At 39.9% G+C, this 18538-nt stretch overlaps 1 protein-coding gene across 6 annotated transcripts; it reads right to left on the bottom strand.

Moving 5' to 3' along the window:
- Window positions 1-270: 270 nt before the first annotated feature.
- Window positions 271-18384, bottom strand: DDX6 (DEAD-box helicase 6). Of its 6 annotated transcripts, XM_026057993.1 has the most exons (15): window positions 16302-18383; window positions 14758-14821; window positions 14187-14291; window positions 12753-12882; window positions 12206-12352; window positions 11860-11954; window positions 10999-11121; window positions 10378-10518; window positions 9910-10026; window positions 8200-8263; window positions 7150-7251; window positions 6103-6282; window positions 4469-4550; window positions 2373-3542; window positions 271-1817 (listed from the first exon to the last, which is right to left on the bottom strand). In XM_026057993.1, the coding sequence occupies exons 1-12, from the start codon at window positions 16499-16501 to the stop codon at window positions 6107-6109; spliced, it is 1464 nt and encodes a 487-aa protein (XP_025913778.1). In that variant the 5' UTR covers window positions 16502-18383; the 3' UTR covers window positions 271-1817; window positions 2373-3542; window positions 4469-4550; window positions 6103-6106. The 6 variants fall into 6 exon arrangements, with proteins under 6 accessions (XP_025913778.1, XP_025913777.1, XP_025913781.1 ...); XM_026057992.1 differs by having other exon boundaries at window positions 271-3542; XM_026057996.1 differs by having other exon boundaries at window positions 271-3542; window positions 10378-10506; window positions 16302-16766.
- Window positions 18385-18538: the final 154 nt, after the last annotated feature.

The following is an 18538-nucleotide window of genomic DNA, read 5'->3' as shown; positions in this document are numbered from 1 at the left end:
GAGACTAGACAGTGGGACATTATACTCTAGAAGAGCATATGCCATCTAGGCTAGACAGTCTGTACAAAGAAAGAACGAATGCCTCTTGCAGATGTGTCATCACTCGAGCTAGGAGAGCCTTTCATTTTCTGAAGAGTGACTCTGCCTGACACATCTCTCCAAAGCTAGTTCTGAACATTCACAGACACGTATGGAGGTTTTCTGTACCAAGGAAAGGTAAGCAAGCCTTTTGCTCAGCACAGTTAAAAGAAAGGAATACCAAAACCAATCTGGAGTTCCAGGGAGCTTTTATTGAGTTTAATTAACAAAATCAGGATTTTACCATTCATCTTTTCTGCACTCTGAACTCATGAAGCTCTTCACAAGTCAGTGTTGCAATGCACATACATCCACAGAAACACATTCTCAACAAAATTTCAGCTCCACTGGAGAGTTTGCCAATTACCGATTTAACAGAAAGCCAATTTTCCCCTCCCTCCCCTGAATGTTTTGAAGGACTAGTCAATGTTGTTCACTGGTTATCTGTAAAATACCAATCTCCTGACTAGGGACCAGTGGATTATAACATCTCACTTGAATTGCAGGKTTTTTTTTTTTTCTTTTCTTGAAATAAAGTTCCAGTTTCTTTCAATAAAGGGAACAGTGACTATTTTCTTCTCCTGACACCCCTTTCCCATAGTTATTGGTTAAAATACAGCAAAGCTGTATCTTAATAAACCCATCCCTCCCCCCACCCCCCTTACCCTTCCCTAACTTGTCTACAGCAGAATTTAACAATGCTTCCACATGGGGACATGTTAGCAACACAGTAGTGAATTGAGCAAAACCTATGGGATGATATCCGCCAAAGCCTTATCTTTTAAGTTTGGACGCATGCTCTTTGCTCCAGAGACTTGGTTTATTATGAAGAGAAATCCTGATTCAAAAGAAAAAAAGAAAATGGACCAGAAGTTCATAGCAATCAGAACATTCCTTGCACAGACTACTTTTGCCAACCTTTACAGTGGCAGTTGTATTGCTAGAGTTCCTGGGAACAAAGTTCACTCTGCCCTCAGAAACCTACAGCTGCTTGGCCCCAACAGCATTACCCAGTCCAGCGCCAGCACGAGAACCACCATGAAGGCGGCACTGGAGGTGTGGCATGGCAGTTCTGTAACCTCTAGAACAGGAACACACACAGGATGGCCGCCTGCTCACGTTTGCATCCAGTCATTTGAAAAACCACAAGTGTGCGAAGCATTTTTAAATTCTTGGTGCAGACACCCTCCCCCATCCCACAGTAAAAATAAAGAACACAGGATCAGAATGAGATGATTTGATACCAACATGTACACAACATTCATTTGAGCTTCCGTGTTTTTACCCACTAAAATGTCACAGAGGGCAAAGGAAAGATGCTCCCATCTCATTCTGGAAATTAAAATACGTATTTGAGACCAACCCACCCCCCTCCCTTTGGTAAAAGCCCTCCAAGCAACTGTGGTGCACTCTGAGAGCACGCACCCAGAGGGCAGCCTATAGTTTATCTAGAATAAATTGACTGAAGATTTGTGTCACCCTCTTCACAGCCGTTTCACCCAGCTGTGAAGTTCCATTTCATCAGATTCATCAGGTGACACTTTCAGACTTCTGAGGGGAAAAATGCAGAGTACATCAGAATCTCAACTTCATCTTTGTCAGAAGAAATATTTGACTTTGGGCTAATCACTGAAGGCAGAGACTGGTTCCAATCAATGCAAAAATATAATGGCTGCTACGTGACCAGTAGAAACAGGAGGTCACCAGGATTCTGAGGAAGCCCAGGTTTATACACACTCCTTATACAGGTAAGGGAGGAAGAGAGGAGAAAAAAAAAAAAAAAAAAAGACTAGGATTATCCTAGCCATCCGGAGCATCTTTCCATTTGCAAGATCGCATCTGTTAGAGATAGCCTATTAGCACCAAAAATAGGCTGCTTCCTTCTTTACTGGAAGCCACCTAAAAATGGTGCCCCCGATAGTCTAGGTAAGTGCCAATCCTCAATTAGAGGCCAAGTTTAAAGTAATACTTTCAATTGAAAAGTTCTGTGCTTCAAGAGGGACCATCAAAGCATGGCACCAGGCTAACCTACGACAAATCCAAGCAGAGCACACACATCTGACTCAACACAGCTATCTTGTTCTTGTTATATGTGCATGCCCTGACAAGATACAAAACTTTATTTACATTTTCCATGTCTTTGTTGCACTAAAATGATCCCTCTTCTGTCTCACTGGAAAATCATAAGCTGGCTGCAGTACAAGAGCAAGATTTTACTTTTGGTCAAAGTTACCACCCACAAACTCCCACCCCCCACCCCCAAAAAGCACCCCAAAATTGTTTACATTTAGTACCTGCCAGTCAGATGTAGCTGTGTGGCTCACAGAGTGTCTGTGACCAAGCTCTTGAGTTTGTACTCTAGTGCAGCATTTGCTACAATTATGGAGTCACTGTTGACAAAACAAAAACAAAACAAAAAACAAAACAAAAAACCCCGAACAAAAAAAAAAACCTTTCCATCTTGAAAAGCTGCTGCCAGGAGGCACCTGGTCTCTATTTATGATCCTCAAGGAAAGTGGTGGGTAAGTCTGCCTGGTAGTTCCAATTTTACTTGTATATAAAAAAAAAAGTCAAAGTGGGGAGAAATTAAGAAAATTAATTCCTGCATCCAGGTAAGCAAGCATGGTGTGAGTGCAGCATCTGTATACACAATAAATGACTGAGCAAAAGGGATTGCATTCATCCAGGTGCCTCCTGACAGTGTTGTTGAACAGGCTAAAAGGGAATTTAAAAAGTTTACGGTTTTGATTTGTCTCACTCCTTTTGCCTGTAGATCAGGCCAAACATCAAGCATGTTGGGAGGGGCACAATTTAAAGCAACACTACTTGACCAGAAAGCATTTTCCAGCAATATACAACGCGGAATGACAGACAGCAATTCATGCCAAAACAGAGAAGATGGCAAGCAGCTTTCTGCAGCTTCTGACATTAACAGGGGTTCGCCCTTACCTGCTTAAGAGTCTCTACAGAGGTTGTTTTGGGCAGAAAATGCACAACACTGCAGGAGGTGAATCAATCCCATAAAGCTCCAGAACTGTCAGTTTATGCATGTAAATTGGTTTTCTATGGTTTCTTTTAAAACCAAATCCACGCCTTACGCATATACTGCTCAGCAACACTGACACCCGCTGGATTTCCCTCACGCCATGGTGGAACACAGATCTTGGCCCCCTTCAGAGCTTGTAAAGTTCCTGAAGTTTCTAAGGGGGAAATCGAAGAGCATCTCAAACAGGTTGAGCTACGGAGTTTGAGGCCTTGCAGCCCCGCAAGTAATCTCTTCCGTAAGAGCGGTACAGGACAGTGTTGCCAGCACCCGAGCAAACCCACCCTGACAAGGGACACTTGTAGAGGCCTGCTCTTCACGGAGGTCAGAGCACTTCTCATTGTTTAGTGTTGCAGAAAACTGAGCCCCTCTCATCTTTAGCTGCTCCCATAATCAGTCAAATCCCTTTAACCCCAGCAACCTTCATCAAAAAAAAAAAAAAAGTTATATATGAACCCAAACAGGAAAAAAAAAATCATATTTACAAAGTTTGTACAATATACACATCTGATTTTCTATGGGACACACTGCACCAGAGGAAAGAGGGCCATGGCTCTGAAACAAGTCTACATATCAAGTGCTGTAACTACTAATGGAGACTTATGGAAACCAGTCTTTAGTGTTCTGCTAGAGCATAGGGCTTTTCTTATGGCTCCTGCAAAGGATGACAGGCTACTCTTTCCTTCTGGAGCTATGATGCTGCACCTAATCAGCCCAGATTTTTAGTTGGTTTTGTTTTAAATACAGGTATTTACAGTGTAGGTGAACTGCAGATGCATATCAACTCCTCCAAATTAAAAAAAAAAAGTTGAACAAAAAAGTAGTATTACCAATCCGTTTCACCTCCCAGCCCTGGGCTTGAGTACTTGGGGAGGAGGAGAAGGGGAAGAAAGGGGAACTTTGACCTGAAAAAAAACGGCTGTTGATTCCTTGGGCTGTGTCGGAAAGGGGAATATTCTGAATGGTCTCATAGCATAAGGCACTTTGCACGAATAAGTAACAAGCTCTTTAGCTTAAAAACAGATGAGTAACCAGGGAGAAGTTGAAATGCACTCAGTCGGTGGTTGGAGAATTTGAAATAGCAGACAAGCTTGTGTTCATCAAGATTCTTCTCTTTTTAGGGTTTCTCTTCTTCCCTTGCTGCCCCTCCCACCCAAAGAAAAAGAATTTAAAACCAGCAGTTAGTGCAACTAATGTTCAATCAGCACACAGTGCAAACAAGTGGAAAAAACAAAAAGATATTCCTCCTTTTATCTTCTTTCTTCCTTGCTGCCAAATTTAAAAAGAAAAAAGACTGAGCTCTTTAGTCTTCATAGTTCCAAAATGAAAAGACGAAGAAAAACCCACAAAGAGAAGGGTATCCCCAAAGAAACGATGTGTCACAGATCTGGATCAAAGGGCTTCACCTTCTGGCATGTGTAATCAAAGCCTAAAAACAAAACAAAAAACCCACAACACCTACAGTTAAATCCTTTTTATACATAACCCGAACTTAAGAAATGAATCACACTGACTATGTAGCAGCTTTGAAAAAGCAAACTGAAGCTGAATCATTTGTAACAGCTTGGCTTCAACAATGCTTCCTGCTCCACAAAATCATGGCACAGTGAATGCTGAGGATACACTCTTCCGACCAACAAAGGGGATGCTACTGTGCACAGCAAGTGCAGACCAGCAGCCGAGTCAACGGGTATGAAGAACTTCTCTAGCACGACAGAAAATCCAAGGCTAAGTTCATCAGCAATAAAAGCTGTTTCAAGGCAAAATTAATCTTACAGCTTAAAAAGACCCACTGCCTCTCAGAACAGCTGCAACTATCCAACTATACCTATGGGACTTGACCACTCACTCGTTGCCTCCTTAAGGAAGCAGTATACTTATAATTCTCAGACAAGGTCATAGCACACACACACACACACACACACACACACACCCCTTAGAGTAAGGCACCCAGGAACCGTTGAACTTTTCCCAAGTTTGTTTTAATTAAAAAAAAAAAAAAAAAAAAAGAGGAGACAGTTCAGTCAGCAAAGCAGAGGCTGCAAGTCAGCTTGGCATGACTGGTTAGGGCTCTCCCTCACTGTTTTCAGAGAAAGGACATAGGTTCATTTTAATTAAATTCAGCAGCCTGCTTTTGCTGCAACTTTTTATCAGTTGAGAAAAATTTCAGCAGCCTTCTCAGGATTCTCCGATTCATGATTTCTAATGGAAGGGTACACACAAGAACTTCTTTCAGTCCAAACTGAATCATCTTTTATCTTACACAATGTAGTGTCTTAACCAAAAAAGATCAATCATCACCCTCTATAACTATCTTTCTCGACTGCAATCCAGGGCAATTTTTCTTATAAAAGGAACTGACTCAGCAATTCTTCCCCCAAAGTTATCAGAAAAGTCACACTTAACTACCCTACAGTGAAACCTCATATTCTTTTTAAGGTAAGTAGACCTCAAGTGGCAACAAGGATGAATTACACCTTTGCTACCTACCCTTTACTTGCAAGAGGCCCGAGTCAAATAATGTAAGCATCTTTTAGCTTGAACCTGTTCCTTTTAACTGATGAGGTGCTTAAGGCTTTGTTGTTGCTGCTATGTTCTCAAATCAGCAGTCTCCTCTCACATCTTTCTCATGACTGCTTGCCCCTCTGCCCCTCAGCTATTTCTCCTTTTAGCTATGCCAAACAGAGAGAACTCATGAGGCTACTAGACATCATTCTGGCCTTTCCACCCTGCCCTTCTTTAGTCTCCTTAACACATGCTCAGCATTTCAATTAAAACCACTAAGTTACCCCTCCCGCCCTCCCCGCTTCATCACACTCACAGAATCCCTTGCATTGATAGAGTCTATCTCAAACTCTTGTTTTCACATTCAGACCCTCTTCAGCACATCACTTTCCCCTCTTCCCCTCCAACAACATTCATGTCAGCTCTTCTTTCATCCAACATGACTTCTGCACTCAGGAAGGCATTTACATACGCACATGGTTATGGTTTCTCATCTTCTACAGGTTCACTGTGGTATTCTGCCACATACAGGCTCTTGTCAATGTTGCTTGGTATGGGTTTAATTTCAGTTCCCAACTGCTCCTCAATACTTTTCAGGTTGAATCGATCATCATAGGTGATCAAGTTGATGGCCAGGCCAAGATGACCAAAGCGACCTTGTGAAGAGAGAGAAAACAAACAAAAAAAACAAACAAAAAAACCCCCTGAGTAATAAAAGGTTCATTGAAAAAGTCTGCAGGCTCTGGTGTGATCCAGATGGTACTCTGATGATAAGAGAGAACCCAGATCCTGCTACAGGGCTCTGCGAGTTTCATATCACCTGTCGCTGAGGAGTTTCACACTGCTGTAAGAATGCAAAAACCCAAGAGGCTAAAGATGCTCCCACTGAATATACCCATTAATTACAAACTAAAAGCATTCCACTACTGCAGTATGTGTGTCCAGCCTTTACTCAACAGCAAGTGCTCCTGCCGCAGAAAAGCGTGGGTGGGGTCAGTGATTAAGTTATGTAACAGACAAGAACACAAGAGGTGTTCTCTCTCAGAAGGTGTTTTCTTCTCTTCCCACTTCTCTCCCCCCAACAAATACAAGCCTCTCTCAGTAATGTATTTTGCTGTTGTCTGGACATTAGAAACATTTTGGAGCACCCACAGAAGAAAACTATGCTGAAGATACCAGGCAGCTCAGTTCTCAGTACAGAATTTTCCCAAACCGCAAACAGGAGCACCAGCAAGTCTCTTGAGATTAAAGCAAAATACACAATTTTTTCATTAAGCTGTTCAGGCCAGTTTCAAGAGCACAGGCATTTATTCAGATTATTTGTGAGGATAATCACCCGAGGCAATACCTGAAAATATATACTGCTGTCCCTCTGAAGAAAGTATGATGCCAGAAATTTGTCAGAGAATCAAAACTGCTTCAAGTAATTCTCAGATACAGTAATAGAAAGCAAAAGCCAATTCAAGCCTAAGAAAGTCACAGTTATTAGCTAAGTTTTCCCTAAAAGATGCTTCTCCTCTCACCTGATCTGCCAATACGATGGAGATACGTCTCTGCCAGCTTTGGGAAATCAAAGTTTATCACCACATTCACAGCTTGGATATCAATACCTCGGGTAAACAGATCTGAAAGACAATCCAGGTCACGAAGAAAGTTAATTTCAACAAGATCACATGCTGGCAGGATTTGGGGTGAAAAGATTAAGAATAACAAACAGTAGATTGCACTAGTTTCTAAATATAAACCTCTTTTATCATGACATTTTACATAGAATTCTGTTCTGGCCTTTCTCGCTCTTTATCCTTTTTAGGCAGGAATAATACAGGAAAAACGATGAAGACACCAGATTTTCACATCTAGGCAGGAAAAGTAAGTAACACCAAGCCCATTTTCCAGGTTAGATTATTTTTGAGCTTTTTTTTTTTTTTTTTTTTTAAATAAAAGCATCTCCTTATCCATGAAGTACATTGCCATTGTACAAACTCAAGATCCGAATTACATCCAACTAGCTAAACTGCTTCCCCCCCTCAACTTGTGATGATTTTTATTAAGACTACCCAGATTCGTGTAGCTATCAGCAGACACTGCCATGTTATTACTCAACCAGGCTGTGCAATGAAGAATTCAGATAATACACAGGCAATCAAAACTGTAAAAACTTTTAAAAAAGATGAGCTATACATCCAAAGAACTAGTAAAATGTACTCTGGTGATCTTAGTCACAGACTAGGAGTCCTACCTACAGTTCTGCTGTTATTTCATAAAGCTTCYGCCCAACAACTTAAAGGGCTCTCATGCGTGAAAATAAACACAGTACATTACTGATGGGGGGGAACTATTACAATGACAGGATTTGCTAGCAAGCTGCGCCTTCACCATTTGTCACAAAAGACAAAATGTATATGCCTCAAGAATAACTTTTCTCTGCTACACATAAGCTTGACAAAATTCTCTCACCCAAACCTATTATTTTGCTTTATTTCAAATCAAGTTATCCCTTATGTAAGAGCTAATGGCTAATCCACCTTTTATTGCCACCTTCCAAAAAAAGAAAAGTGTTTAGGAACTCTTACCAGTGCAAACAAGATTGCGGCATAAGCCATTTCGGAAATCGTGGAACACACGATTGCGGTGTTCCTGGAAACAAAGAAAAAGCTCAGCTGTGACTTTCAGGTAGATATTGAAGTTACAAACACTGAACTTCGATCAAGTGCATTCCTACCCCTCGTCATTACTGAGAACAAGTGAGTCACAACAAAGCTGTTAATACATATTTCTTAGGACTTACCCATATGCCCTAAAGACCAAAGAGGCCCTTGTAAATACCACTTTTAAGCAAAGACACAAAATTGGGTTCAAAACCCTCATGCACTTCCCTCATAGTCATCTCAGAATAGAAGTATTTTAAGTAACTCTTCAGTTAAACCTACATAAAGGAAGTTAAACTAACTGAAGACTTCTACTAATAGGAATGGCATCAAGTAACAAACTGGCCTCTGTAGTAACTAACTACCCCTCCCTTATCCTTCCCAGTAAGAAACATCTCACACCAATTTCTGCCAGCATTAAGCACAGGAACTAGCATACATGAAAGCACACGAAATCAGCTAGGACTCCGTTTTTATCACACTTAACTCCAGGGAAATACAGTTTTAGCAAAGAATGTTTCCTGTGCCAAATTTTATTTTCATTTCTGATATTCTGACTACTGTCTCCTCCAGCCCCCTGCTAAATTCTATACATGCTTTATTCATTTTATGTCCTAGAATTAAATTTGTGATTATTTCCATTATGCCTGGAAACATTTCTCTTCTAAAAACTGATTTTTGCACTAACTTTGTTTTCCACTGAGTATTTTTCACTACTGATTCAGAATTTGTGATGGAAGGAGTCAATTGTCTCTAAAGACTCTCCTCCTCTGACAAACAAGTCATTTTGGCCACACGAAGATTAGGTCATATCACTTTGAAAGAGTGAAACACACACCGAAAACAAACAAATTGCAGCCTTCAACAGCAACAAACACACCTCACATTTTGCCACAAAGAGCAACTAATGACTAACCAAAAAAAGAAACCCATTTATAAATTCTCAACACCAATGTCTCTTCTATATCTGACTGAATAATTACTGGTCTGCTTATGGCCCAGGAAACATTTGCTTTGCTTGTCAGTCCAGTGAACAGCAAGCTAGATCTCCTCTGAAGCTTTCATTTGAATTTACTCTAGCTTATAAATATGGAAAAATATTTCAAAGTACTATTGCATTACAAGTGGCATTTCAACCTTTTGCCAATGTCACTTAGTGCATTTGCTGGTAGCAAGGTAACTGAGTATGAAGCTAGAGAACATAAGAACTAATCTACAGTCAAAGGAATCCCTTGCACCAGTTAAACTTCATTTGGTATTTCACATAGTTTATACCAAAGGCACCTGTGCAAGTCGTTATGTACCAACAGGGGCTGTCACCAAAAGTTTTGATCAAAGCCACTGCCCTGACTTCTTATTTGATTCCCTCAAATACATAGTGCAAGGTTTACTGTATATCCACACCAAGCACCAAATCATCCACCATGGCTCCTCATGCTGGCAAAAGGGAAACAGCAGCAATAAAAACTGTGCCTTCTGGCAGCAGCTTGTGCTTACGCTGGATTCAAGTAACCTGACCTGAAGAACTCCTAAATATTGACTGACGAGCTACACTAAGAAGTCTAGAAAGAGACTGACCTCGGGTATGGAGTAGAAGGGGAGGAGGGAGATAAACTATGGTAACTTCATACTCACCTGCCTCATTTTAGCATGGATATAGAAGCAGGAGTAGCCCAACTGGGAGATCTTTTTGGCTAGCAATTCAACCCGTTGAGAGGAGTTGCAGAAAATGATCGACTGGTTAATCTGGAGCTGAACATAAAAGTAGCATGTTCAGTAAATGCAGCATTTTACTAATGAACGGTCCAAGACATAAGAACTCTAAATCCTTTCCAGGAAGGAGGCAAAACAGGTATGCTGCAACTAACCTAAACATCCTACATTTTTGCACAAGAGGAGAAAAATTAGTATTATTCCATAACATGAAGTTACAGGACAAGAAGCATGTATTTTTAGCTTCAGCTTATACAGTAAGATCAGCACTTTTTGGCACAGGGTGGGGAAGGAACCACACACATAGTTAACCAATCTTTGTTACCCTAAACCTTATTCTTTTGAAGGAAAAAAGCTTCTGTATGTTCCTTACCAAATCCTATTGCTTACCCTGGAAAACAGCGTATTGAGGCAGTGTACTTTCTGACGCTCAGTTACATAGGCATAGTACTGGGTAACTCCCTTCAAGGTCAGCTCCTCCATCAGATTAATCTCATAGGGTTTCTGCAAATGGGAATTCTGAAAGAGAGACTTTCAAGCTAAAGATAAAGCAGGCATACCCATGTGCAAACCAGCGTAAGGACTTCTCACCCTCAGTGCATTAAGTTCCTCCCTGGCAAGTATGCACTACCTATCCACTCTCAGGCTACACATACAACAGATAGGGTGGGCAAAATTTCACAAAGGATTATTTATAAATCAAAGGCAACAGAGCAGGCCAGACAGCAGTGCCTCTTGGAAGCAAAGCAGTGCAGACTGCGTGTAACGACAACATAAAAAGTAAAATGGTGCCTTTTATGTAAGAACTGTGCTTATCTAGCTTTCCTGTTACTGTTCTTTATTAAAGTGGCAAAACTGTTTTGACACTTCTGTTCTAGATTTAGGCTGGTATCAAGCAGCTAATGTCTGCATGCATAAGTAAATGAGCACTAACAGTTATGCACCATTCATTCATGCATTTCATGTGTAAGTCATCACAATCAATACGTTCATGAATACATCTGCACCTACCATGAACTTCTGTACACTCAGAGGGAAAGTGGCTGAGTAGAGCAAAATCTGTCTGTTTTTAGGTAGCGTGAGAATAATGTCCTCCATTATTTGAACAAAGTCTTGAGACAGCAACTTATCCGCCTGTAAAAGAAAGAGAAAGGAAATTAAATTAATGGTGCAAGCTTCAATCTTCTAGTCATATTACATTGGAAAAAAACAAAACACACAGTATTCTACCTGTCTTTATGAAGCAACTGCCCCAAGTCCTAGTAACATGCTCCAAAAAGTTTAATTTAGCTACTACAGATAGGATTCATTTCTTGGTTATCCCAGAGTAAGAAAAAAAATTTAACTTTCCTGGTTCTCAACACTTGGATTCAAACAGAATCAATCTGAGGAAAAATGGCATGGGAAACTACACCAAAAGCAGCTATCAGAGTTCCTATCAGATTCATCAAAGAGCTTTCACACAACTATCTTCTCAACCTCTCATTCAGAAACCTGTGCTCTACTGGATGTTCATACACCAGCTTTTATAAAATTATGTTGTAAGCACAACTCATTCTTTATAACCTGAAACCAAATGAAGTATACTCCATCACTTCAGAACAGGCTGTTAATCTATTCCACAGGAATAGCAAGGAATACATGAAAAGCAATTTTTTCTAAGTTGATTTGTTAAAAGATTCACCCAAAAGATCCAGATACATAAAAATTCTTTTGCTAAAACACCTTCTCAGAAAAATTCAGAAATGGATTAACTTTGTAGTGTCTCTAACCAAAGTTTTATTGCTGTGCATAATGAGGACGCTTGCTGAAATACATCATTACTTTAATTCAGTGTCAAAAATTCCAAAATGTTTAACATGAGCAACTTGCCTCATCCAATACTATCATCTGGACATGCTCAACTTTTGCTACTCCTTTCTTGATGAGATCGAGAATTCTCCCAGGGGTAGCTATCACCACATGCACTGTAAGTTTGGAAGAGCAAAAAGATTAGGTGACTAAAATAACGCAAAGAGTTTCTGGCAGTCACAGCCAGGTTTCATATCAACAGTTTGAAAGAATAATGACTGTATACAAACAGTGAATAAGAGATATTACAGTCTGTTCTGTGACAGGCAAACAATAACACATGAATAACTCAAAGGCAGAAATTCCACCGCCATACTTTAAAAGCCACAAATAAACAGCAACTTTAGTGTAGCAAAAGTGCTTCAACCTGTATCATCAAGCCTCATTATGTCATCTCGCAAATTGGTTCCTCCTGTTGTTGCCATCACTTTGGCACCTCCCATGTGTTTGCTGACTTGGATACAGATTTGACTGACCTGCAGGGCTAGTTCACGGGTGGGAACAATCACCATCGCTGAAAGTTAAAAGTCTCGGCGTGAGTTACTAGTAACACATTGTATCTTAAAAGCTTATCCTTAGAGCAGATACAGACTTCAGGAGGAGTGCTACATTCCTCCATATTCCCCCTCTGCCTCAGGCCCCCAGCCACCAACCACACTTATTACTCCAAATCCACTTTCCAGGGCAAGACAGTAAAGCTCACAGGACATCCTCCATTTCAGATTTTTGAAAGCAACTGTGGGACTTTTACAATTCCACCTTCCCTCCACCACTCCCCATAGCTTTCTTTGAAACTACGAGCAGATAACCTACACTTCTGAAGGAATTTCAACAACCAGTTTAAATGCAAGTGTGCTAAATAGGTACTGATACCATTACCTAGATGGAGCTAAACAAAACCCATCTCGACTGACCTTGTATATTGTCCTTCTTTAAGTCTAGCCGTTCAAGTAAGGGAATGAGGTAGGCTCCACTCTTGCCTGTTCCATTTTTCGCTCTAGCCAAGATATCCCTACCAGATAAAGCAATGGGGATGCTCTCCTCCTGAAATGCAATGACAGTCAGTGCGTGAGCAATCATAAGCCATGCTCGCTTTAAGAGCCTGGCTAAATTTAACTCCCCTCACTAACAATATCACATTAAGTCCATTTTTCCCATAAACACAATACCCTACAGCTACGTATTCTAGCCTCATGACACGAAGGAGTTAAACCTATCAGGAAAGGGTTCTCTAACACAGCAATAGTTCTGCTCCCACTATCTCATTTAACACCCTTGTGTTGCCTGGTCATAAGAGAACCAGCAATCAGGTACCACAAGGATGGTAAACCCATATTGAAGGATTAGAAAAAAGTGAAAAATTAGGAAAAAGTGGGGAGGCAAAGAGAGTCATTAACTAACTCCTCTTACGGAAAAAGATAACCTCTATATCTTGACATGAGAAATGTATCAGCCCATGCAGTTTCAAACCTACATGTTTCTGAGACACATCTATCACAAAACCAGCAGGCTTTCCTTCTGAAACTTCAGACATCCAAACACAGTCCTAAGTCTTCTGCTTTTTTATTTCTTTTACAGTAACATCTAAACAACTCAAGCCCCTCAACCTTGTCATGTGGTAAATGCAGTGGGTCAGAATCTGTGTTAAAGCTCTTACTTAAATTAACTAACAGCCACAGCTTTTTCTGTGCCTTAAGCAGATAAAATGGAACAGCTGTGTCAACAATAATCCTCCAAAGAGCAATTAAAAGAGAGTCCAAAAACTCCCAAAGTTTGCAAGTCAGCAACATTAAGAACAAGCATTAAAAGTAAAAGCCAGATGGAGGGACAGAAAGGTAAACTTGCTAACATATTAACCTCACTCCTGTATCTTCCACTGTGCCTCCTTCCAGATGCTTAAGATTAAAACAAACAAACAAACAAACAACATACTGTGATAAAGCTGTACAGATATCTTTGTAACAGTTAATGACTTGCAATCTATGGCAAGTCAAGCAAAAATTTCCAAAAAATATACAGAAAAAAACACTGTTATCACTGGGACTACTTATTTGTTTGAAGGATGCTACTGAACAGGAGATTACAGTACTAATGCCTCTACAGTGAAAAGGAAAATCAAAATAACTTCTTTAACGCACAAGTCAGTCCCATTTCTATGTCACTCAGGAGCTAACACTGTTTGGTGTAAGAATTTCTCCCTGTCCCCAAAATATCACCAAGTTCTACTGTCCAAATTGCCAGTTTTCCCAAATCGTGACACGATTATCCAATGCTTAAGTGGGAATAAAAATCTCAATAAATTAATATAAATTAAGCCGCTGCTTATAACTAGTCTGCTTTGTAACAACCTGAATAGGAGATGGTTTTTCCCAGCCCATTTCAAAAATTCCCATCAGCAACTCCCGTTTCAAACAGTAATCTTCAAACTCATTTCCTTTTGTGGAGGTCACATCCTGAATAATCAAAAAAAGCACATCGAGAAGATTAGTTCACAGAAGCCATGGCTGTAGATTGGTCCGACTCAATGAGAGATTACTTATGCAGGAAGACCACAAAGCCCATTCCATTACTATATAAGAGTTCCCACTAATCTATACAATCCCATACAACGGAGAAGTAAATATTGACTTTCTGGTAACTGTGAATATACACTGACACCTTTTGATCTGCCTTACAGGAGGCACTGAGAATCATTCCCGTGCTACAACACTCAAAACCCCCTAAATATAAATCAAATTTGAAGCTTTACAAGGGAAACATCTCTCCCATACAATTGTAAGAGAACACATTAATTCTTCATTTAAAAAACAGCAAAACATGCATTGCTTTTGAATCTCTGCTTAGGAGAAATATTTTGTCAGTGCAGTTTCTCCTTTGTCTTTTTTTCAAAATACACTCTTACAATTCAAACATCCTTACCGAAGTTTTGATTCTCAAATCCTTTGGAGGGAGTTTTAAAGTCTTCTTCCAGTCATCACCAGGTCTAGAGGGGGAAAAAAAAAAATTGCTTTAAACATTTCTTTTTTTTTTTTTTTTTTTTTTTCTTAGCAACAGTTTTAAGAAGTAGTATTTTCACCTCTAGAAGACTAAAAGCATCTACACATATGAGCTCATGTCTTCTCTGAGCTAAGCAGGATGCAACAGGCAGGAAACTGTAAATAGAGAAATTCAGCAGTCTGCCAAGTACAAAAAAGACTTTGTGAAAAGTCATGATTCGAGGCCCATTTTTAGGGCACTGTATCAGTCCAGTAGAACTCTGAATTAGTCACACAAAATAAACTGGCTATAATAAATCCACATAAGTATTTCACCATTTGGAAACAAACAAACAAAAAAAATACCTGAAAAACAGAAATCTCTTACCCAAGGATCATCTAGTCGTAATTTAAAAGTATGTGTGCAGATAAAAACACTTTTGGGGAAAAAATTAAGTAACACACATGCGCCACTAGGTCCATCAAATTTGCCTTCTGCTGTCAGTGGGATTTAGACATCCACCCTCTCTCAAAAGTCACTGCAAAGTAAGGTACAGAGGACAACAAAGTCTTTTCTTCCTCATTCCCAGTTGCAAATGAGCTTTGATTAGTTTAACCCACTAGTTTGCTCAGATTAACCATTTTACAAAAAAACAGAAGCAAGTCAAGCAAACTTCACGAATCAGAATATTTCCTTATGTGCTCTATTATTATGTCAGGCATTTTCTTCACAAATAATTAACAAAATACCAGCTTTTTTTATTCTGGAGTAACTGTGGGGGGAAAAAGCCCCATATTACTATACCGCGTGAATCTTTCAAATCCGTCAGAATTTCCAACCAGTACATTCATGTTTTATTAGCATAGTTTCAAAAACAGTTTGATGGGAGGAAAGATAAAAGCGACATAGGATATCATAACAGTACTGTATTAGTTTGACTCAGATTTTGACTAATGAAAAACCATAGAGTTACATTGTGGAGAGTGCACACTACTGTTCAATTCACAGAAGTTAATGGGAAAAGGATTTCTCACCATGAGAGACATCTGCAGCAAACAAATGAAAATCATACACAACTGGACTAAAACTACATGGTATTTCCTCCTGTCTCAAGTCTCAATTCAGTTCCTCTGCACTCCCCAACTCCCTTCTCCTACTGCTTGCAACAAACAAAGAGAACAGGATGCTGCTGCTCAGTAGGGCTACCTCTGTCAAGTGACTACATGCTTTGAAAAGCAAAGTACCAAATTCAATTTTCACAACTAATAGATTACTAAGACCATTGTCAGAGAGAAGTTCACACCTGAAAAATCCATTTTTTTTTTYTAAATGTATGTCACAGGACACTTCTATCACCAATATCATAAAACAACAGAACAAAAAAAACCTTTTTAAACAGAAGAGCCCAAGTACACTTTCCCATACATGAAATTTAAGTGTTTTTTTTGCGTCAGCTAATGTTATTTAGCATTTACATGCATACTTACTTAATAGTGGTGGTCATACTCTGTGCTTGCTGTTGAGTGCCGTTATTGATTGTGTTGGCATTTTTCAGCTGGTTCATCTGTTGCTGAGTTTGTGTGCCTCCACCTCCTGGGCCCCCGCTGGGTTTTACAGGGCCTCTCAACTGCCCATTCTGACTGGATAGACCCATTATAACAGGGTTCTCTGTTCTGGCCGTGCTCATGTTTTTATTTTTAAAGATGTCTTTTTAGACTTCAAAACTTTGAAAGTCAGTACAGAAACTGTAATAACAGTTTATTAGACTCTCCAAAATGAAGAGATAAATAAGTCTTGCTCAATATATGAGTCCTTTATTGCAATGCAGGCAAGCACCTGTAAGTCACTCAAAAGTAAAGTAGTAACTTGCTCTGATGCACTGTGGATCAACTTTTTTTTAAAAAAAGCCCTCTAACAAAGTTGAGTTATATCAGAATTCACTTGCTTCAATCTGAAAGAGAAGCAGATGACAACAATTAATACGTAGATTTTTGCCTGTGGAGTTTGCATCAGTTTACATTGTAAAACACAGCCTGCAATAACATGTATTATTGAAAGATCATTTCTTCTCAGGCAACAAGCAACACAAAGAACCTGCTCTTCTGTTTCCTCAGTTTAAGCACCAAAAGCACACCAAACTGTTCTCCCTTGCTATAAAGTTGAGCAGAACACCACAGGTCACCAGAGATCATTTTGTATACAACTGTACTTTCAGCAGCCTTCCTGTGACTAACCATTTGAAAAATACTACCTAGCCCCCTTGTAAAGTAGGCACGAGCTACATCAGCTGCTTTGCCTATCCTTGAAATGCACCCACCTTTAGGACGCAACAAAGCAGCCATAAAATGCTAAGCAACAACATTACATAGAAGTTTATGACAGGAAGCAAGACCACAACATCAAATGCATATTACACGTAGAATTCAAGAAACCCTTAAGATACTCTGACTGTCCTTTCAACTAGAAAGGGAAATACAAATGATGACATATCATCTTAAAAAAAAAAAAATAAGACAAAAAAAAACACACATAGGAGTAACTTGGAAGTTTTCCTGCCTCCACCCCCAAAAATTAGTTTAGTCAGCTTACTTTAAACCGATACCCAATTTAAAAGTTTACAAGTCATTCAGAATAGTGAAACTAATGACATCATCAAGCTGAACTGACAGCAGCTTCCTGTTTTGTTAAGTCTAAATGACTGCGCCTAAACTGTTCGTTCATCTCTAGTCTGAAGCAATGAATAAACACACGTACACTAGATATGCAGCTTCCTGCTTATGTGTTCTGCATGACGTTACATTCCAGCTGTCACTAACAATCCATATTGCACTCAAAAGATAACATTCAGAACACATAACTTAATACTAACACCATACACTTCACAAAAAAGTTGGCGAAAATGTAAGCAGATAATACAAAGCTTATATCTTACATACAGAATGCACATAATCATGACCAGAGTTGAAAAACTCTCCCTATGATGGTAATAGTGAGTCAAGACACTCCTAGTCTAGGACTTTTTCAAAGGAATGGAAAGTAGGCTTGCACATACAATTTCTCATTGCAAAGCATCTCCATCTTAGGAGAATAAACGGCAAAACCAACAAAATATTGATCACCAAGTTCAGCGTCCAAAAAAATACATATTCCCCCACTGGCTAAAACACAGATTTAAAACAATATTGGTATGTGAAATTTAAAGTGACAGAAATGCTACACTTAGTCAAGTAGACGGAAAAGGAATTCAAACTCTTCTCAAATTTCCCAGCTCTATCCCAGCATATCGATTAGAGTTTCATAGCATAATTTTAAGCTTATTAGAATTAAAACAATCTCCCAGTTAACTTCCAGGCTAGAAGCACGGTTTCAATGCCTTCTTTGAAAAGACACTCCTCAACCTTACTTTCGTACCAAAACGGACGAGTCAGAAAAAAAACCACGAAGTCACCTAAAAACCCCAGATACACCAAGAAGTTTCTCCAGTGTTTTTACTAAAGGGAGCTTTGTAGTCCCTGAGCTCGGCTCGTTCGTGCCTATCCTCTGAAAGGCAGCACAAAACGTCCCCAGGCCCGGCACACCTCCACGTCCCAAGGCGAGCAGCGCCACCATTTCACAAACCGGCGGCCCGACCGAGAAGAGGCCCCCGCACCACAAGCTTCCCCTCCCGAGCCAGCCCACGTAGGCAGGCGCGGCAGCCGCCCCCCGACCGCTCCCTCCTCCGCCG

The sequence above is a fragment of the Apteryx rowi genome, unplaced genomic scaffold (assembly GCF_003343035.1).
Source record: "Apteryx rowi isolate R43461 unplaced genomic scaffold, aptRow1 scaffold_141, whole genome shotgun sequence".
Lineage (NCBI taxonomy): Eukaryota > Metazoa > Chordata > Aves > Apterygiformes > Apterygidae > Apteryx > Apteryx rowi.
This window is presented reverse-complemented; position numbering and strand designations above follow the sequence as displayed.

What these genes read in the sequence shown, in the direction of transcription:
- DDX6 (XM_026057994.1), bottom strand. Translation starts at nt 16,501, where the DNA reads ATGAGCACGGCCAGAACAGAGAACCCTGTTATAATGGGTCTATCCAGT. An exon ending in ATTTGAGAATCAAAACTTCG is followed by an intron (nt 14,292 to 14,757) that starts GTAAGGATGTTT and finishes TTGATTATTCAG; the next exon opens with GATGTGACCTCCACAAAAGG. An exon ending in AAAGAAGGACAATATACAAG is followed by an intron (nt 12,353 to 12,752) that starts GTCAGTCGAGAT and finishes TTTAACTTTCAG; the next exon opens with CGATGGTGATTGTTCCCACC.